The 20461-nt window shown below is 37.7% G+C and overlaps 2 protein-coding genes across 7 annotated transcripts in view; one reads left to right on the top strand and one right to left on the bottom strand.

Annotated features, from left to right (window-relative positions):
- The window catches only part of stim1b (stromal interaction molecule 1b), a 37498-nt gene extending 19418 nt beyond the window's left edge, over nt 1-18080 (bottom strand). For 3 of the 6 annotated variants that reach the window (XM_079584939.1, XM_079584936.1, XM_079584940.1), the window contains exons 1-6: nt 12147-12649; nt 10590-10716; nt 4279-4409; nt 2287-2401; nt 1818-1929; nt 1582-1694 (exon numbers count right to left, since the gene is read on the bottom strand). In XM_079584939.1, coding sequence (XP_079441065.1) covers nt 1582-1694; nt 1818-1929; nt 2287-2401; nt 4279-4409; nt 10590-10710 — 592 coding nt within the window. In that variant the 5' untranslated portion in view covers nt 10711-10716; nt 12147-12649. Of the gene's footprint in view, nt 1-1581; nt 1695-1817; nt 1930-2286; nt 2402-2890; nt 3028-4278; nt 4410-10589; nt 10717-12146; nt 12660-18060 lie in introns of those variants that run through there. The other 3 variants (XM_079584938.1, XM_079584937.1, XM_079584941.1) reach the window with 3 other exon arrangements.
- rhogb (ras homolog family member Gb) lies at nt 13577-20461 on the top strand. Its single transcript, XM_079584944.1, has 2 exons — nt 13577-13792; nt 18039-20461. Exon 2 carries the CDS (start codon nt 18071-18073, stop codon nt 18644-18646), a length of 576 nt encoding a protein of 191 aa, XP_079441070.1. The 5' UTR covers nt 13577-13792; nt 18039-18070; the 3' UTR covers nt 18647-20461.

Raw genomic sequence — 20461 nt, 5'->3', positions numbered from 1 at the left:
AGTTTCAGCTTGTGTAAAAACTAAAGTGGTATAGGGCAACGGGTTTCCACGCGATTTGCGAGTAAAGTCAACTAATTCGGGTTAAGAGTGGAAATTAACACTAAGTTTAGTGAACTTTATTGTCTAAGTACATTAAATAATCGTCAAGTTTGGTGAACTAAACAATTTAAGTCAAGTCTACATAAGCACCAAGTTAAGTAAACTTAAATATGCACGTTTTGGGAGAACCCATTACTCAATTAAATTGAGGGAACGAGTTTACTCAAATCAATTGAGTTCAATCAACTTATTAGGGTTTTCAGTGTACGGATCAACTGCGAACCCTATATTTGACAATATATGATACATGATACAATATATATGATGATATGATACGATATATTGTGCAGCCCTATTAACCTATAGTATAAATGCATAAAAACTGCAGGCCACACAAAATAAATCAATGATGTCCTTCTTTTGTTAGAGCACTGAGAAGGAATATGGATGGATCTTGTAGCCTTGTGCTTTATCATGTTTCACCATAAGCCATATACCAAAATTGCATCAGTGCATGAAGACATTGTGTGAGCTAAAATTCCTGCAACAAATCATGCAGTCTATGGGATTATGATGGTGCTGTGTCTAATGTGCTGTGTGAAGTACTTTTCTTGCCAGCATCTTTGATACCTTTAACTCTGGATGATATTCTAGGAAGAGACAGTCACATGAACTATGAATTATATGACGGAAGGCCCTCGACCATTACATCCCCATCAATCTCTCAATTTCTCTCACCTATCTATTGACAACATCCCTGTCTTTTCTGTTTCACCAGCTGTACTTGTAATGGCTGACATTAAAGGAGCATGCCTCTTCTGTCTGGCTTTTGTTATACAATAAGTCTGGCTATTTTCAGACGGAGAATATATTTGCTCACGAGAAAAGAAAACAGGATAAACCTTTCCTTGATTTCAGCACATAATGTGCAAAGAAAACTGCAATTTGGACTTCATCCAGAAATCAGCAATCCAGAAACAACTTGTTTTTCTTTGCAGAACATTTCAATCCTAGTAGTTTTCTAAAACTTCTAAAACAGGGAGAAGAATGAAGAAAACAGTTCCAACAAATTAGTAGAATTGGTCTACTGAATACAGCACTTCAGTCACGCTAAAATACAAAATATAGCCCGGAACAGCTATGAACAATATTGTCCAGAGACAGTAATGATTCTACTGTGAATATTTCTTTATTGAGTGATGTTGCAAACTAGAGTTGTCCAAAAGTACCGATTTAGGTACCAAGTCGGTACTGAAATTTTACAGTTGTGACGCTTTGAGCGCTGTTGAGCGGAATCGTAAACACCTCTGATTGGCCATTGTGTTCACACGCTCATCAGATATGTCTGTGATTGGCTACAATGATGAACGCACGGGAGCATTTGAGAGTTCGGTGAAGAGCGTCATTGATGTATATTTATTCTTGCCAACAGAGACTATTAAAACATGTCAAACTCAAAAGTCATGAGAAACTTTTTATATACAACCACAAATGTTTTGTGGATATTTAATGAGCCCAGTCTTAGTACAAAGTTCTACTCACTTGGATTTCCAAAAAGCACTGTCTCCAGAGCCTTCAGCTGCAATTTCTGTGCATGACTGCGGTCTGGTATCTTCAGCACAGACAGAAGCAGGGTGGCATTTTTCACTGCAAGTCTGTGAATGGATCAGACACTCCGAGTCAGTAAGTGATCAGTGAATTCATTTATGTCCATCAGCTGAAAAACGTATTATTATACAGATGAAGGCAATTGATATGCTAACTGTAAGCTTTCTTACCTAGGCAAAGCTTTGCCACTGATGTCGTTCTTCCTGAAGGACTCGACATACTGAGGTAACTGCACACAGCGGATGAGCCAATCCCCAGCTTCTTCTACTGTCCAGTGATACACTAAAAACAAAAAAAACAAGTGATGCTAGTGGATTACAGTGCCAGAGGACACTGAGAACACAAACATGGAAGATCAGACATTCTGAATGATGGAAGCTTAACCCCAAAGTATACTTCGGCCGTACGCATTCCGGACAGTGCGCGTACAACAGTGACTTGAGTCCACTAGATAGTGTGCACACGCTGAAGGCATCTTTCCGTGCTTACGGCCAAAGAAGTATTATGATGTATTATGGCTCTATATGAAATATAGTTTATGATGTGGCTAACAGGAATGACTTTGAATTTGCTCTACGATGGTTGACTGCTTCTCAGTGTCGTATAATGTATATCAACTTGAAAAGAATCTGTGAAAACCTTCAGAGGCCTTCCAGGTGTTCCACATGTCCTCCACTGTGATCAGCAGATCTGCTCTATGGAAGCTGTTGTGTTTTCCCTTAGGATCTTGGTACTTTAAGTCTTCCCTTAGAAACTGTTTAAGGAAACAAAGACTGGATTTTAGCATAAGGTGCAGTGGTTCACATCTGATATCATTTTCTGATAGGCTCACATGCAGCAGGTATATATAATCATATAAACATGCATAGTTAGGATTGTAAAAATAAATATGCTTAACTATAGGTTTAACTTAAGCAAAAGGAATCCAGCACCCTGAAAATGTAATCTCAAATTAAACAGTGGTTTTCCAATTACGGTCACAATCTGTTCTGGACTTGATTATTTCTGTTTCTTTTTAGAGCACTGTCTATTTGCATAATCCAACATTTGGCAAGAGGTTAGATGTAAAGCCACAGGAAACAGTTTATTTGGCATATCCAAATTGTAATACTCGTGTTTGGGTTTTTTGTGATCCAGTAGTCTTACTGTAGAGCATCAGACAACCTAAAGTATGTAAATGCTGTCATTTTCACTGGTTCAGTCGCCTCACAATAACTCCGACTGTAGTAAAGGTTACACTCACAGGACGGTCTATGGCCTTGGACTGCCTATGGCTGCAGACGGTCAGCAGTAATGCTGTTTACTCAGTGCTCAGATGTGGCATTCACATGAAAAAGGAATCGCTTTGTGTTATTCAAAGATAATACAGAGTGCTTTTTTATAGCCTAGGTTCGTAAACTATAATCAATGCTAATAATCACTTCTGAATACATGCAGAAATGTCATGTCCATTCAAAGCAGAGCCAGAAGTGGATTTTGAATTTTCTTTTTTGGTTGTATCTTTGATAATCAGGTTGCATGACTATTGTAAAAAAAATAATAGTGTAAGAAAAACATATTGTAAAGTCTTTATCTAAAACATAGTGACAGCAATAATAACACATTGATTCGCCTAAATTTGGTCAGTCCAATCGACTTTTTTAGAATCCTCTTTTCAAAGATCATTTGCTTTGCTTTAAATCACTGGCAGTTGGCAGTTTGCTAAATATACATACACACACATTGGTGCACCTATCATTGAGCACATTTATTTTACAGTACATGTACAGTACAGTACAACTACCATAAATCAGTTTATTGAAATAACCTTTTTTACCGGTTTACATACAAATCAATAACCTGGCAGTGCAAGTAAACTATGCTTACAAGACTGTATATATAAAAATTTAAAGTTATTCCCTGGTGGTGACGTCAAAAAGTAAGCATCCATGTTTTAGTGTATTCTATTTATTATTATGTGAGTTGATGTTAAATAAAGCATTAAAACCCCCTGAGTATTTCAAAATGTCAGTGGGAAACTTGCACAGACTCATTCTCCTCTCATATTTGAAGTTTCTACAACTGTACCACTGCAAAACACTACTGCAAACCACTCTGGGCGAAATCTTGTTAATTGGCAAAAATGTAGCCATGTTGATTATTCGTAAGCCATTTGACCTTACGGCAATAAAGGGAAACGGTTTAATGCGTTTACATGACCGCAGGCGGTGTCTGCTTATACAAACATGCATCAAAGACACTATGGTTTTTATAATGAATGAATGACATTTAGTGATTTGAATTATGAGGACTTCGGCATAATGTAGGGGGTGTGGCCTGAAACTTGAATACACAAATACACACCACAATATAGGCCTAAGGACTCCATAATGTAGGTCAAAAAAGCACACACACGCACACACACACACACACACACACGCACGCACGCACGCACGCACGCACGCACGCACAAAATACACATCTCAAAGCAGCTCGACAGTCGCTTTTGGCTTGTTCATTGGACACATAGATTTATGTGTCCTTTCAAGCAAGCAAACTAAGCACTTGTCTGTACATTGGGTACTTAAACTGCAACATCAATCTCTCAACACAGCAGACCACGAAACCACACATGAATGCTGCAGCCCTCACCCCATCGGTTTCTGTCACATCCACGCTGCCGTCTGCATCATCGTCCATGTCTTTATGAATGCTGCGGATGGCCTCAAAACTTAGCAGAGAGTTTTCGTCATGGCAAAGTTGCTTATCAATACCACACAGTTCTGAGGAGAGAAAACAAATATGAGATATGCGACAGAAACCGCACTTAATCTACACAACTTTGCTGTTACAAAACAGGCTTCCTACAAAGGCATCTTTTTAAGGAATCTAGCCAGGTATCCATGTAATGTATTATTTTATTCAATATATGTGTACTTTCTTGCTTATAGAGTGCTTATAGGTTTTGAGCCTAGCTCCTGAAACGCTCGGTTTTTATGGGCGTGCCGCATTGAAGACTTGGAAGTAAAGGCCCACTGCTATGATTGGATAACAGTTTTGCATATTATAATGAGTTTCATGTAATGCGTGAATCGGTGGGAGGGGCTAAACAGGCAGTGTTGAAGTAGGCGTCGATCTTCTTCTCAACTGGCGTTGACAGTGCTCGTCATAGATCCCCACTTTGAAAAACCTGTCGTTCACTGTGCCTGGTGTCAATAAAAGCTTTTATTTGACTAACAAGGAAGTTTTCAGTTCTGAAACTTACAGGATATTCTTATATGTCAAAAGCTCAAGGAAAAATTGGTTTCTCAGTTCATCACCCCTTTTAAGTGTAACGTGTGATGGTAAGCCAACATGAAGAACACCAGAATTCAGTCTAAATAATCTTTAATCCAACAACAGAAATACATAGGAGAATCTCAGGAGACACATAAACTTTTTCCACACATAATACTACTGATCACAGACAAAGAACTGAATAAAACAGGGATAAATTATACAGAGATGGCAACTAATTAGATGACAGGTAAATCAGGTTACGGTAATCATTAACTCATGAAAAACCAAGGACACTAATGGGGAAAGCTAGACTGAAAGGATATATACAGGAAACCAAAACACATGAAAACCCCCACAATGACACTAAACATAACTCAAGTCTGCAAGACTGTCCCAGGTCTGGAAAATGGCAAATCTCAGTGCGCGTAACACACTCTAAATCCACACCGTCTCTAATACTGCTTCGGAGTGGTATTTGAGGATAAGAGTAACCCATCATTCATAATGTTCAACATGCCCTGAAATCGCGTAATGCTGAGGAAAAGTTCAATTAATTAGAATATGACATAATTTGGTAGTAAAATGTGAAGTGTTGCACATTTTTTTATTGCATTTTGTGAAACATTGCAAACGCTTTTTATCACTTAATTCGAAGTACCACAATTAATAAACGTATCTTAGGACCTACTGAACATGTATTTAGAAGTTTATTTGAACCTACTGAAAATAAAAAAATTGTAATTAAAGCTCTCTCAAAATTGTATTTGCATCTTTACAACACTACGTTGTGTGTCCCATCGGGTTGAACACTTGGGCCAAATACAGGAAATACGTTGTGTATGTTTGAAGTCAAGTCATCAAGTCTACAGACCGCAAGTGTGGATATTGGGACAGGCCCTGACTCCATTACGTCATTCGCAGTGCTTCATGGGAGTGGGCGGGTGATAAAGAGTTCTTCTGGCATGATTTGCTGACCGTTGCACTCTTATACTTTTTTGCCACAAAATTATGTGGTTTTTTTATATATGGAAAGCATTACCACCTCAGGTGTGCATTATTTTATTTTTTACATCTAACTGCAATGCATTCTGGGTAAACTTGCTCATTTTAAGTGCATTGAATTGCAAAAAATAATAATAATAAGTTGAATCCTTGTATCTAATATAATTGCACAAAAAGGCTAGTTAAAAGGCTTGCTCAAGAGCACATAAATGCCTGAGACAACAAAAGGCCTATTCAAACACAAATGACCTTCTGATGAAAATGACTTTGAGATTCAGTCCCTTCATGAAATTCATGCATCATCCACTCTCTTACATGGTAAACGGCCACTGTTATTTCAATGCAAAAACGCTAAATGTACTAGTCTTTAGAGTATGGAAATCAAGCAAGGCTGAGGAGGAATTGATCCCTTGCAATGAGCAATGATGTATAGCTAAAAACAGGGCCAACAGCGGTGCCTTTGTAAGGGCCCAATGTTTAAGCCCATTGTCACAGGAGTGTTCAGTCTGAGGGTGATGCAAACACCGCCACGTATAATCCATAGAGTGACTTTTAAACTATTTTTAGATGGAGACACAGGACAGCTGCTGAGGTATTGTGGATATTGCTGTAATATGGCAGTGGGTGGGAGTGGGTGTGCTGGACTTCTGTCTCACAGAATTAAAAGACTTTTAAAGAGCAGGTATTAACATAAGAAATTAAATTTAAAACTCTTGTGTTACTATTGAGTCAATGAGTGGACTGTGTTCTTCCAGGCAGATCTGTTTTAATACAAAGAAATGTTTAATGTCATAAGATCTACACTGCTATTTTTGTCCCCATTTCACAGCCTGCAAAAAGTGTCTGTACAAAACCACTAAACAAACATGCCACAACCGCGACTCTTCAAAAAAACACTTGTCATCAGAGCACTGTGTATTTGCACTCACTGGGTTTCTGCATTATTTAGACACATCATAACTTGAAGAGAACCATTTAAAAACGCTGACAACATATACAGTTAAACTGGCTAACTAAACCGAGCTCATCAGACCCGGATCAAGCAGTTATAACGCAACCTCTTACAAGAAAAGTTAAGGGCACATAAAAAGATGTATTTTAATATGCCAGACGGGCAGATTTTGCCATTGATTTAACTGAGAAAAAGGCACCTGACATGAGAAAAACAAGAGGATCTTAGGAATTTCCTCACATGTTATCCCTCAATTCATTGGATGCATTCCCTCCACCCGATTTACTTAAGATATCATCTTTGTTTGTTAGTGTTTACTATCAGTTAGCATTATCCTGCTTTCCTGAAGATTTAAAATCTCAAAGTGTTGAAGCAAATTTCTTATCACAAGAAATGGGTATATACTGTACAAGTATAGTTGTTTCTGCGTTAATGATTGTCTGACATAGCCAGATACAGATGAGGTTCTGTTCTCATTTCTGTCATCACCAAACTTTTCTGTGGAACAAAAGGTGATTTTCTGAAGTATTTCCTGTAGCTTAATTTGGGCCAACTTTACGACACAAGCCTGGCTATTTGCTTTTTTTACACCATGTTGTCATGACATGAACCTCGCAAATTTGAGCAAATCCAGAAACTATTTTTGTCTAAAAGGCAAACGCTATAACAACCTAACTTCTAAACAAACACAACCGCTCAGTCAATGACATTAAACATCAGTGTACAATGTGCGTTCAACTATGGAAAGCCAATAGGGTCAAAATTCTAGTTAAAAAAAAAAATGTTTTAAACTACTTGCAATGACAAAAAACACACTTCCCTTATTTTGTTTTATTGCATGTTTATCAATTTACAATGAAAGTCGAATGGGTTTGGTAAATAATGACAGAAGTGCATCTTTGGGTGAACTTTCCTTTAAAGGAGATCTCCGTTCAATTTTAACATTGAGCTCATTTTTTTGTAAATTTGGAGTGCTGTCAATACAGAGAACAACGACAAAAATCGGTGTTGCCTACACTGTGTTATCCTCTTTTTAAAATGTGCACCCTGTTGACTTCAATGGGGCAAGTTTTAAACCTGCTTTTAGCCTCTTAACATCCTTGATGTGTCATTACAAGTGCCCAGCCATGTGAGTGATTCTTTTAGAGTGAACACGGTGAATCTGACTGCAGTAGATGTGAAAGATATGAATAAAAATGATGTTATTTACTTCCTGTTTTCGGTCGAAGTCCAAAGTAGTCGATTGTCGAGTTCACGCGCGTGATCATAGGTAACTAAACCTATGCGCGTGAACTCGACAATTGACTACTTTGGACTTCGACCGAAAACAGGATGTAAATACAGGTATTTGCGCTGGCTGATATAACATCATTTTTATTCATATCTTTCACATCTACTGCAGTCAGATTCACTCGTGTTCACTCTGAAGGAATCATCTAACATGGCTGGGCAGTGGGCACTTGTATGACACATCAAGGATGTTAAGACTAAGAACTGGATAAGTTTAAAACTTGCCCCATTGAAGTCAACAGGGTGCAAATTTTAAAAAGAGGATAACACGGTGTAGGCAACACCAATTTTTGTCGTTGTTCTCTGTATTGACAGCACTCCAAATTTACAAAAAAATTAGCTCAATGTTAAAATTGACCGGAGTTCTCCTTTAAGCAGGATATATTTAAGCAAGCTGCTGTTAGTATTTGATAAAATCCCATAGAGACAATGAAAGTCTTTTAAGATAATACATTTCTGCCATTTCTTTTATCTCTAGCTAGAGCAAGTCTTGGTAGGAGAATGAGAAAAAACGAGAGGCCTAGGATCAGGAGAGGAGGGGAAAAAATGAAACGAGGTGATGTTTGGTCTGCTTCACCGGACCTTTAAAAAGATCTGAGAGGACCGTCAGTGTTTGTAGAGCCTTGAGGATTTATAGAGCTGTTGTAAAAAGACCCTTCAGTATCATCCAGCTGCATGAAGTCATACACGGGTCAGGATCAAATGGGTCATTTACACAATGTACACTAGAGATTTGGATGCTTATACATAGCAGTGGAACAAACTTTAATAACTTTCCAATGTTAATGCTGAAATTTTTTTAGTTTATTTTTCTATCTAAAGGAATATGGTATTTGATGGTATTAAGTGGAATAATCTTCCATTATTCCCATTAAATCTTTATCGCACAAGTCAAAAACCACCTCAAGCGAGCGTAAAAACGTTTTTGCGAATTAAGGGACAATTTGGCGTTTCCATCTCTCGTTTCTGATGTGATACTAATTATGCTTTAAAATCCTCCAAAAAATTGTGTGCCTCATTGTAACTTCACTTTTTTTTTTAAGAAAAGAAGAGTTGAGTCAAAATTATTTTTATGGTAATCACCATTATACATAAAGATGGAGGATTGAGCATAACTTGTATTAAACCTGGAATATCAAATATAAAGTTTCATTTTGCATTCCAATAAAATAATCTCCATAGTGGTCCACTTCACAGTTCTCAACCTCAAAGGGAGATAACACTGAAAATCTAATTATTCCCACAATTTCCTATACAAGGAGAAATGTTTTGGGGAATGCATTCCACCAGGCACTGAGATGCAAAGTCCTTCTCTAAAACGGTTGGATAAAGTCAACAAAGCCCTGGACCTAATATGTACAATTCAGAGCCTTTTCCAAATGAGATTCACCTGGTATGATGACCATTTTGAATTAACCCCAGTAAGGCAGAGGGCCTGGGAAAATGGATGGGTGACCTCAGCCGGATTACGGCATTTATCCAAGTGACTCACGTCACGGTAAACTAATAACTAGAATAACAGAAATAGTAACAGGAAACCTCAGCAACTCTCTAGTTCTTTGGTAACTCATGTGAAGAATCTGTTATAAATCAGGAACAGATTAGAAGATTTTGAGTTATTCCCAAAGTCAATACCGTGATAAAACTCACTTTACTCAACTAGCCTAACTGACTATTAAAAACTCACATAGTTTTTAACTAGGTATGCTAGATTTACAGATTTTGAAAAAGCTAGAGGATGTTTAGCGTTTATTCATCTTTTCTGACCGATCAGGCTAGATTGAGTTGGAGTTTGGAAGAATTTATTAATGAAAGTGTCACCTTCATAAGTCTCATGATGATAAAATAATTTCCAAAGAATACTGTTGAATATACAAGGGTGTTCCTGTTTCTAATCTTTTCACCAGGTCTGCATTTTATTCATTTGAGTTTTGAGTGGATTATATAACCATGGTGAAGGTGCATCACAGGATGAGCTTCAGTCTGTTAAGTGGAAACTGAACATTAGTGTCAAAGCACAAGAGGAGACTTTGATGGACACCAAAACTAGTGAGGTTGTCATACACCAGCAGTCTTGCCTCATGGCATGGGATGCCTTTATGTCGCTCTGTGCATTTGCTAAACTTAACTTCTGTCCTGACACATATTTCGGTCATGTCAATTCTTTCAGTTCTTGGTCAACAAATGTGAAAGATAGGTTTGACATCATCTCCAATGAGGCTCTCATTAAACAAGGGAAGCACTTTATCTTATCTAGCAGCACACATAAGAACGGTGTATATCATGCACCATTTCTCAGAGTGGGACTGTCTGGGACATCTCCCTCTACAACAAACACTATGTTCCATTGGTATTATGTAACGCGTAAAATGCACACTATACGGACACATAAAACATGGGAAATAACGCTGAGTGATTCAACTGAATGATGATTTCCTACCGGATAATCCATTGGCAGACCGCAGGTGGTCTGTCAGGCTGTGCTGACCTGCTGTACTCCTCCATAAGAAACCAAGCCATGCAATGTACATACAGGGTCTGGCAAATCTCAATAGATCCATGCTAAACTTTAAACATAGAAAGAGAGAAAGAGAGAGCATTTAAAACAACAGTACTAATCTACCGTTCAGGAATACATTATGAAATATTCTGACATAAAAAATGAATGTTGGGTATTACAGCAAGTTGGTTATAACATTTGTTCCTTTCACATCTCTTTTTAGGTTACTAGTATTTATTTTAATAGCTAGTTATTTTAATTTCACTAGTAATTATTAAGTTCCAGACAGTTCTTATTCAAATATTGACTCAATTAGTCAAAAACATAACTCTTTAGCTAATTACTATCCCTTTAGTGACACGTACGTACGCCTAACTATCTATTGAATCTATGGTAATTGTAAATTTTACGTGTTTCAGATATCAACTCACTTCCCATTAGTATGTATTTCAAATATTGCTGGTACCTATTCCACGTTTAATAGTACAACACTGTAAAAGATTATTGTTGGTTTAAGTTAAAAAAGTAAGTTACCTGGCTGCCTTAACATTTTTGAGTTAATTGAAATTAAAAATTTGAGTTAATCAATGAAGGAGATTGGTTTACCAAATAGAAAGTCAAAATATGATGTTATCTGAACTGAACCACATTAAGTTGATTTGACAAAAGATAAAAAGTTGTGATAACAAATCATGAAAATATTTTGTATGCATGTCCCAGTTATTACTAGTAAAGTACTAATAATAATGAACTATATTACTAGGGTTAGGTCATGGTTTGTGTATATTATAAATCCAGTGTACAGTGTATATTTACAATTCCTATTGTCAAATGTAATGACAATAGTATCAAATACATACAAATAAATTGGTAGGCCTACTATAGATTTGATACTAGTACCTATTTGAATATTTACACGTAACTAAGGAATAGGCTACACTAATACTAGTAAACTGGAAGTGGAATAACCACCAGTAATAGCCTACTTTCAATAGAGAATAAAGTCTTGTCACTATAGTCGTCTAATGAAATAGTCACTCTAATGAACTGATGCTGAAAAAATATAGTAGGCCTAGTGACTGCTGGATTGTATCAGTAATAATAAAAAAAGAGTACAAGTAACATAATCATAGAAACTTGTTTGTTTAAATGTTAACGTATGTTGCCATATGGCTATTGGAGCTACTGTATAGGCTACATGGAAAAAGCCTTCAATTGTAGCTGCACGCTAGTGAAGCGTGGCATCACATTAGTTTTTATATATTTAGCTTTTGACAAAGGCTCCACAAATTCATCTTACTATAAAAAATAGCGGCAAATGTGCCTCCTTGTGAGCGATCAAGTTCCGCCATGTGTATTTTGCCGATTGGCTCATATCAGATGGTAGCTATGAAATAAGCAAAAGTAACACACACGCTATTTCAAAGTTGTCTTCATGTTGCAAATGCGCAACCTACTCACACTCATCGTGTTATTGTTTTAAAAATGTCAGATTACCTGTCAAAAGCCGAAGGTTGGAAACAGCAGGAGTCGCTTGTGACAAATCAGATGTAAAAGTTTCGTTTGGTCTGACTGAGATCCATTAGGTAACCGATATTTGTAGGATGTTGTTTTAACCCAGACGAGAAAATGTTGTCGTTTTAATGGTCCAATAAGTTTAAACAACACTTAAACGATGTTACACATTCATTTTCCACATCTTCCTCACATAGTTTGCGCGATAACATGCCCTCCCTCTCAAAAACGTGAAATGTTGTCAAAAATATTTGTCCATCACTCCAAAACCCGCTTCGAACAGAACGTCCAAAATGAGGAAAGAATTGTCCTCCAAATATATGAGACAAAAGTATGTCCCGGATATATCAATCAAATTTCGAGGTTCATTACATTGTTTCAAAGTCCTATTTTCTGAGTTGTCCAAATCCCCTCGGTGTTAGGAAACCGTTTGGTGTTGCTTTTGGAGGATGTCTAATGGTAGAGCAAATAGTTTCTTGGGATATAAATGATCAGGTTTTGAGGTTTGGCTCAAAAAGCAGAAAGACACAGCCATCTAGTGGTACTCAACCATGCAGCTAAAATTGAAGAAACCACTCCCCAGTTTTCTTGTCTGTCTGTCTGTCTGTCTGTCTGTCTGTCTGTCTTTCTTTCTGTCTGTCTATCTATCTATCTATCTATCTATCTATCTATCTATCTATCTATCTATCTATCTATCTATCTATCTATCTATCTATCTATCTATCTATCTATCTATCTATCTATCTATCTATCTATCTATCTGTAATTAACTCATCCTCATGTTTTCCAACCTGTATGACTGACTTATTTTTGTGTGTAGCACAAAAGAAGACATTTTCCATGATAACCTTAGAGTGACTGTTCTTAAAAGAACCCTTTTTTCTCTCAGTGTAATTTTTTTCCATTTATGTTTTAATCTAAAGATCCTTTTTTCACTATAAAGGACCTTTTGTGGAATGAAAAAGTTCCATTGACGTTTAAGGTTCTTCATGGAACCATAGTTGCCAATAAAGAACCTTTATTTTTAAAGAGTGCGTTACAGTCTCCTCCATCCACTTAGATATTTAAAATGTAGCCTATATTTTTGTTCTCCACAAAAGAAGAAAGTCATACGGGTTTGTAACGACTTAATATATTAAAATAAATAAAATAATAAAATAAATAAAAACAGAAATGTTCATTTTGGGTAAACTATTCCATTATTTTTTTCCATTATTTTTTCATAACACCCACGATTCTGTGAATGATTCAAGTCGATATTCTCACGGCTCCTCCTTAGGTCAGGTAGTTTCGACATGAGTTTGAGGTTGTGATGATACGGGATTTCCCTGTGATGCATTTATTCTAATACACAAGCGAACGACACGATCAACAGAGCTGACAGTGCACGCGAACGAACGGCATGATTTAAAGTGGGAGCGCGCGCGCGTGCAGTCACAGTGTAGACAGACTGTTACGCCCTCTTAAACACTGTCATAGCCACATTTACTTCGGTAAACTTCCTCAAATATGCCGTTAAGCCATTAACTTCCTCTCTAAGGGGTGAACACAACTCACGTCCTACAGAACCTCAGCAACGAACTTCCACAGCAGCGGGATTACGGTCCTCAAAGCATCTGATATGTTTGGTAAGACATATTTATTTAATAGTCATACATAGTCATGTAATACATTGCGTAGCTTGTTAGACAACACTTTTATGTGTTTTTATTTCTGACTTAATTTGTTAAAGAAAAATTACGCACAGATGTATAATTCCGACCGTGTGATATTTTGCTAAACTGTTCTCGCTTTCGACCGACTCGATGATTGCACAGTGGCTTAAGTGTTTTAAATCAGAGAGCAGGAATAGGGGCCACTCCCATAGAGTACCGTTGTATATGAATAGGCTAAATATCAATTAAATACGCTCATTAATATTAAAACTCGAGGTTCTAGTTCATTCATAATGATGCCAAAGATAACCTGCAGTGACGAGTTCATTTCATGGCACTTTTGACCACTTTAAATTAAATAAATGGTGAGTTGAAACCAGACTGTATAAAACAAGTTTGAAACTCTGAAAACACATAAAACTGAGTAGAAATGTCTAATTACTGTGACAAATTAAATGGATGGAAACAAAGTAGTTATAACCATGTTTTAGTGTACATTAGGCTATAGAAACTTTTCTGAAAGACTTCTGTGAAAACTTGGTTGTGCATTTTTAAAAATAAAATAGAGAATGAAGATGAGAAGATGAGATGAGATTTGAGAATGCAAATTTGGAGAAAAAGAGAAAAAAACAGGCAGTTGGGTTTTCCAGAGGGAATGAGGAACTGAGAAACATCCTCATTTTAAGCAATCCAACAGAGCCATGCAGAAGTTGGGATATTTATCTATTTCAGAACCATATAACAGGTTCTATTAGAGAAGTCATATTGCGATGATTAGCATATTTTACTAACCAACCAAAATCTCGTTTTCTAGTTTGTAAAGATAATAGCTGTGAGAGGATCTTCCACACTCATCCATCAGCACGCAGTTGTAGGCCGTTATTGTTGACTTCTTAATGTGAAAGTAGCTACTGTTACAAAACAGCTGAATATCTTGAATGACACAAGGGGCTCACTTTCCTGTGGTGAGTCACTGGAAAGACGGTGACTTGCTGTTTCATAAGTTGTGGTTACAGTTCAGATCATTTATTTTTTCATATTTTCACATACCGGTATTTATATGTGTGTACAAATATAGAGGAATAAGTGAGCAATTACAGCCCATCTCACACTAACACATTCAGTTTTAACTGAACTTATGATGAAAGATTCTAAATTCTAGATTCAGTGTAGAGTGTGAAGGATGGATAAATGTAACTGACCACTTCTAGTTTTGATTCCCTTCTGCATACTTTGCAATCTAGTGCAAGTTCTCCTTTTGCTGCCAAAACTAGTAGCACGATCGTCTGTTCCTCTGCTGGCTTACACATGATTTGCGTAATTTGGGTTTGTTCGTTGATAAAGTGCGATAAACTCACACACGAACCTTAATCACCATAGACAATGTTCAGATTAGTGGTCAACCATTATGGGATTTTTTCCAATGGTTGAATCTTAAAATATTACATTTAGTCAGCTACACTTCAATGTAAACATCGATGACTTGAGCAGTACCGCAAATATGAGTTCAGCACAGCAAAAAATGTCAATGAGATTCTGTCGCACTTGATTTACTCCATTTTCTATATCACTGAGCACTTTTTCTGCTAAACATGGGTATTGTGATATGACAATACTGTGTTGTAAGTGACAGGACAGACTCCACCCAGACTGAGCTGTCAGTGCTGTTTATTTGAGCTCTTGGTTCGCTAAACCACATTGGCTAACGCCTTGCAGAGAAGGGCAGGGCTCCGAGTATTTCTCTCTCTGAGCGTCTCTGGAGATTGGGCAGAGTCCGTCTCACTCCTTTCTCCTGGGGTCAAACATCTGCCAGACTCTTGGAATAAGTGAGAAAGAGAGAACTGAGAGTTATTGGTCGTAACTCCACAGCTCTCAGTTTCTTGTTGATGTGCGAGAACACGAATCGTTCTCACATTTGCTACAAGCAAGATGGCCTGCATGTCATGATCATACTGTCTATGGTCCTGATCAAACTATTGAGGAAACAGCTTATCATGTAACAAAAATGTTGATTAATGACATAAAATAACACAAAAACAGCTGTTGAACGATTTTAGAAAGGGATTTGCTGACAGTAATTCACACTGACCTCCAGTGTAACGTGCAAAACTCCTCAGTAAATCTACTTTCCAGCTCATTTTCCCACAAAACAGCATGTTGCCCTTGCACAGAATTTCCCAAATGTTGAATAACTATAAATGTGTATGTATTGAATTCCTTTCTCACATAAAATGTCTGAAACCTAATCACTCCTGTTTCAAAATTTTCCAGTATGTACATGTTGTATAAAATTTCACTTTATGTGTCATATTTCATTCTGAAAGCCATTTGAGTCATAACCCAAATTTGTCATATTTCCATGACCCGAAAGGAGGGTTTAAAAAAAGAAGTTTTTTTGTGCATTTCTGAGGATATGATTGCGTACAATCCCATCATTTACAAGTGGACAATAATTTGTGTTATAATATATACACTGCTTATCGATAGAACTGCAAGGGGAAGTAGAAGGAACTGGAAGAGGCTGACTGTATATTCAAAACATTGTTTCATAAAGGCCCAAATGACCTCAACATGCTGTGCATTTGCATGAAGAAACAATTAGATGTTCTCGTAACCTTTTTCCTTCGTCCCTCTCTTTGCATGTGTAAATCTTTTTTTCCCCACCGATCCATTCATACATCCTCACTTTTTGAAATGTGATCAAAAGATCTAGGGGTACACTGATATTTTATTTAAAAATGTAATGTGGTCGAAACTTATATGCAGATAATTATTTGCATATTACAATTTTGTCATCATTTACTTACCCTCAAGTTGTTTCAAACCTGTATGAATTTCTTTCTTCTGCTGAATACAAATGTCGGTAACCAGACAGTTGATGGACCCCATTGACTTCTATAGTAGGAAAAAAAATCCTATGGAAGTCAATGGGGTCCATCAACTGTCTGGTTACCAACACTCTTCAAAATATCTTCTTTTGTGTTCAGCAGAAGAAAGAAATGAATACAGGTTTGAAACAACTTGAGGGTGCATACAAATTTTCATTTTTAAGTGAACTATTTAAGGCCTGTTCACACCGAGATGAATGTGTGGTGTGAAGATTTGGTGCGTTAAATGCAACAGCTTTTTTACAGAGGTTTTCATTTATTTTCCATTGCACTGCTGTGGGATAAAGCTATGACTTAATGCAGCTCATAAACAGACTATATTGCTAAGTGACAGTGAACAGAGGAAGTATCCAGTTATTTTAGTCAGCTAAAACTAAAATTGTAAAAAAAACATTTTCTTAACTTGAAAATAAAAAAATAAAAAAACCTTAAACCTATTTGATTTCAAGTAGTTGCCAAAGCAACATTTCTCATTTTCATTTAGTTTAATTTGATGTACTAAAATAACTAAAGCTGAAATAAAATGAATTACAAAAAACAGCGTTGTGTTATACAAACTTTAATTCACACGCTTGAACGCCATTGGACATTTGTTTCCCCATAGCGCCATCGATAACGCAATGTTGAGCGACCAATATTGAAAGGGAACTAAAATAGTATCATAAGCGGCTCTTTTGTCTCTGTACTCTTTTATTTGGTATTGTTTGATAAACACCATAGCGAATACTAAAGTCTGAATGGCTGTTTAAGAACATGTAAATATTGTTTCACTTCCTTTCTCTGGGAACATTTTTTGTGCGGAACATTCGTTTTGGTGTGAACAGGCCTTTATGCATGACAACATTATAATGTACACTACAGTATACAAATTATTTGCAGAAGATTGCATTAAACAATGTTATACAATGGTCTGTCTGAATACTCGATTCTGATTGGCTGGAAAGTGTGCATTAAAACCATTTAAAGCACAGGTATTTCCAAGTCAGTTTAATCAGCGTTCTATACTAATGCGCTGCTTTCACTGAAGCACACACACACACACACACACACACACACACACACACACACACACACACACACACACACACACACACACACACACACACACACACACACACACACACACACACACACACACACACACACACACACACACACACACACACACACACACACACACACACACACACACACATCCAAGCCATCTATCCATCTAACCATTCATATATCCATTCCTTTATTAATCTGATCACCTGTCCTACCAACTTTGGCCATCTAATGAGTGTTGTCATGTTTTCCTCTAACAGAGAGCGTTGTCTCTTTCTCTGCAGACTGCTGAAGTCGAGTGGTCACCTTTTTTATCATGCAGAGCATCAAGTGTGTGGTGGTGGGGGATGGAGCAGTGGGAAAAACCTGCCTGCTCATCTCGTACACGACTGGCGCGTTCCCCAAAGAGTACATTCCCACCGTGTTCGACAACTATAGCTCCCAAGTCGGTGTGGACGGCCGCACCATCAGCCTCAATCTGTGGGACACAGCGGGCCAGGAGGAGTATGACCGCCTTCGCACGCTCTCCTACCCTCAGACCAACGTCTTCATCATCTGCTTCTCCATCTCCAGCCCCCCGTCCTACGAGAACGTCAAGCACAAGTGGCATCCAGAGGTGACGCACCACTGTCCCAGCACACCCATCCTGCTGGTGGGGACCAAGAGCGATCTTCGCAATGACGCGGATGTGCTGAAGAAGCTAAAGGAGCAGAACCAGGCGCCCATCTCGCACCAGCAGGGTCAGGCTCTGGCTCGCCAAATCCACGCCGCCAAGTACCTGGAGTGCTCGGCACTCAGCCAGGACGGCATCAAGGACGTGTTTGCAGACGCAGTGCGTGCCTTCCTCAGTCCTCAGCCTGTGGCTGCCAAGAAGCCCTGTATACTCCTCTGAAAATACAGAGGATAGAGGTATTTGAATTGAATTACACACAGGAATGCATAGAAATGGTGGGAATGTTAGTGAATGTTTGGAGTAACAGGTTTTCAGTGAACGGCGACCAAGAAACGGCCTTAATCTGTGAAATTAGAGAAATACAAGATCAAGAAAAATATCAAGTTTTACACTGTATTGAGATCCCTACTTTTTTCATAAATGTTTTTATTTTTGCTTGTAAGCAAATACTTGGTTTTATGTGGAGATAGTGTTTTTTTGGGTAGGAATTCATAAGACCACTAAACAGCTGGATACCATCGCAAGGTATCTCAGGAATACATCCAATACAAGTAAACACTTCAATATATATTCAGTGAAAAGGGGTTTTAGTTAATTTTTTTGTGTTTGGAGACTTGGAGAATATTGGTTAATGAAGGTTTTTTTTCCCTTTTATTATTTGCTAAACACAATCTGAGAATATATATAGCACTTATTATATATTTTTTTAAGCCCAAGGCATTTGTTCTGTGATTGGGGTGTCCTTGAGGACAGGCCTTTTGTATCTATGATATTGAATGAGCCATTCACACAGAATGCGTTCTTGCTTTAAAAAAAAGGCAAGCCACAGCTGAATTTGAAAGAAAGCAGGGTCGAGCTTTTAAAAGTCGAACTTCCTATCTTTAAAACACGGCGCTTGAGTGTGAAGTCGCTGTAACAGCAGAAACAATAGAGTGCACCAGACCCGCCCCATTTTTTTATGATGTACTTTTCCCATATGGATTTAAAAAAAGTATTCATTAAAAAGTAATAAGCCACGAACCAAACCAATTAGCAACAAGGTGAATCACAACATTACAAACTTTCAGAGTTTTTAAAAGTTTTGACAAAGAAAGTGCAATTAAAGACTTTAATGAGGGAAAGAACTACAATCCCATGAAGCACTGCGAATGATGTAATCGAATTAAAAACATGAAACTTCTGATATAAAGATATTGATTGTGTCTATAGAAACAACACTGCATTTATTGAAAAATATGCATATATGTACTAATATTTAAGTAGTTTGAGAGCGTGTAAGATTGACACTATCATGTCATTTGCAGTTCTTCATGGGAGTGGCAGGTGCAAAAGTGTTCTTTTGGCGCAATTTACTTGTCGAGATTCTCTGATTGGTGGAGCTTTCTTTGCGTGTCTAATGCACGCTGATGGCACCTCGTAGCTCACAGTCGGTCTGCCTTTAATGGTTTTTAAGTTATCGTTCAAAATCAATTCCTCTATGGAGAAAATCAATGGGATGTTTCCTTCCGGAGCCCGACTGTTGCACTCTATTGAAACGCGTTCTGTGTGAAGCGGCTCCTTAGACATACCTGATCTCGTATGTGTGATGAGGATGTTGCCTGGCAGCTTGACGGCTTTACTTCCTTGTGCCGGGGAAACTGTCTGGCAGACCCTTCCGGAAGCCCTTCACGTCCCAGCATGCTCTGCGTCACACTCAACTCTTCATTCTTTTCTTCCTCCGCGCTCCAGGGTGGGGCTTCAGAACTTTTTTAGAAAACAAGGCACTTCACTTGGTGACTGATTTGGGAACAGCTCGTGTCGATCCTAAATGAGCCGTTAATGTAAAGGAAGGAAGCTTTCAGTTGGTCCAAGATTCAGTTCAAGGCTCAGGGATTCATCATTTTACTTCATTTGTGTGGTTCGGATGAATGTAGAACTTTACAGTGCCTTCCTATAATGGTTATTTTGAGCTTAAATGTAAGCAGAAAAGACTTGTGTGTCAAATTTCAAAGCCAAGGGCGAAATTATACAATACAATAAAAATGCTGTTTTTAA

This window comes from Phoxinus phoxinus (genome assembly GCF_949152265.1).
Source record: "Phoxinus phoxinus genome assembly, chromosome: 17".
Classification (NCBI taxonomy): Eukaryota; Metazoa; Chordata; class Actinopteri; order Cypriniformes; family Leuciscidae; genus Phoxinus; species Phoxinus phoxinus.
The sequence above is the reverse complement of the archived record's forward strand: the minus strand, read 5'-3'. Positions and strand labels throughout refer to the sequence as shown.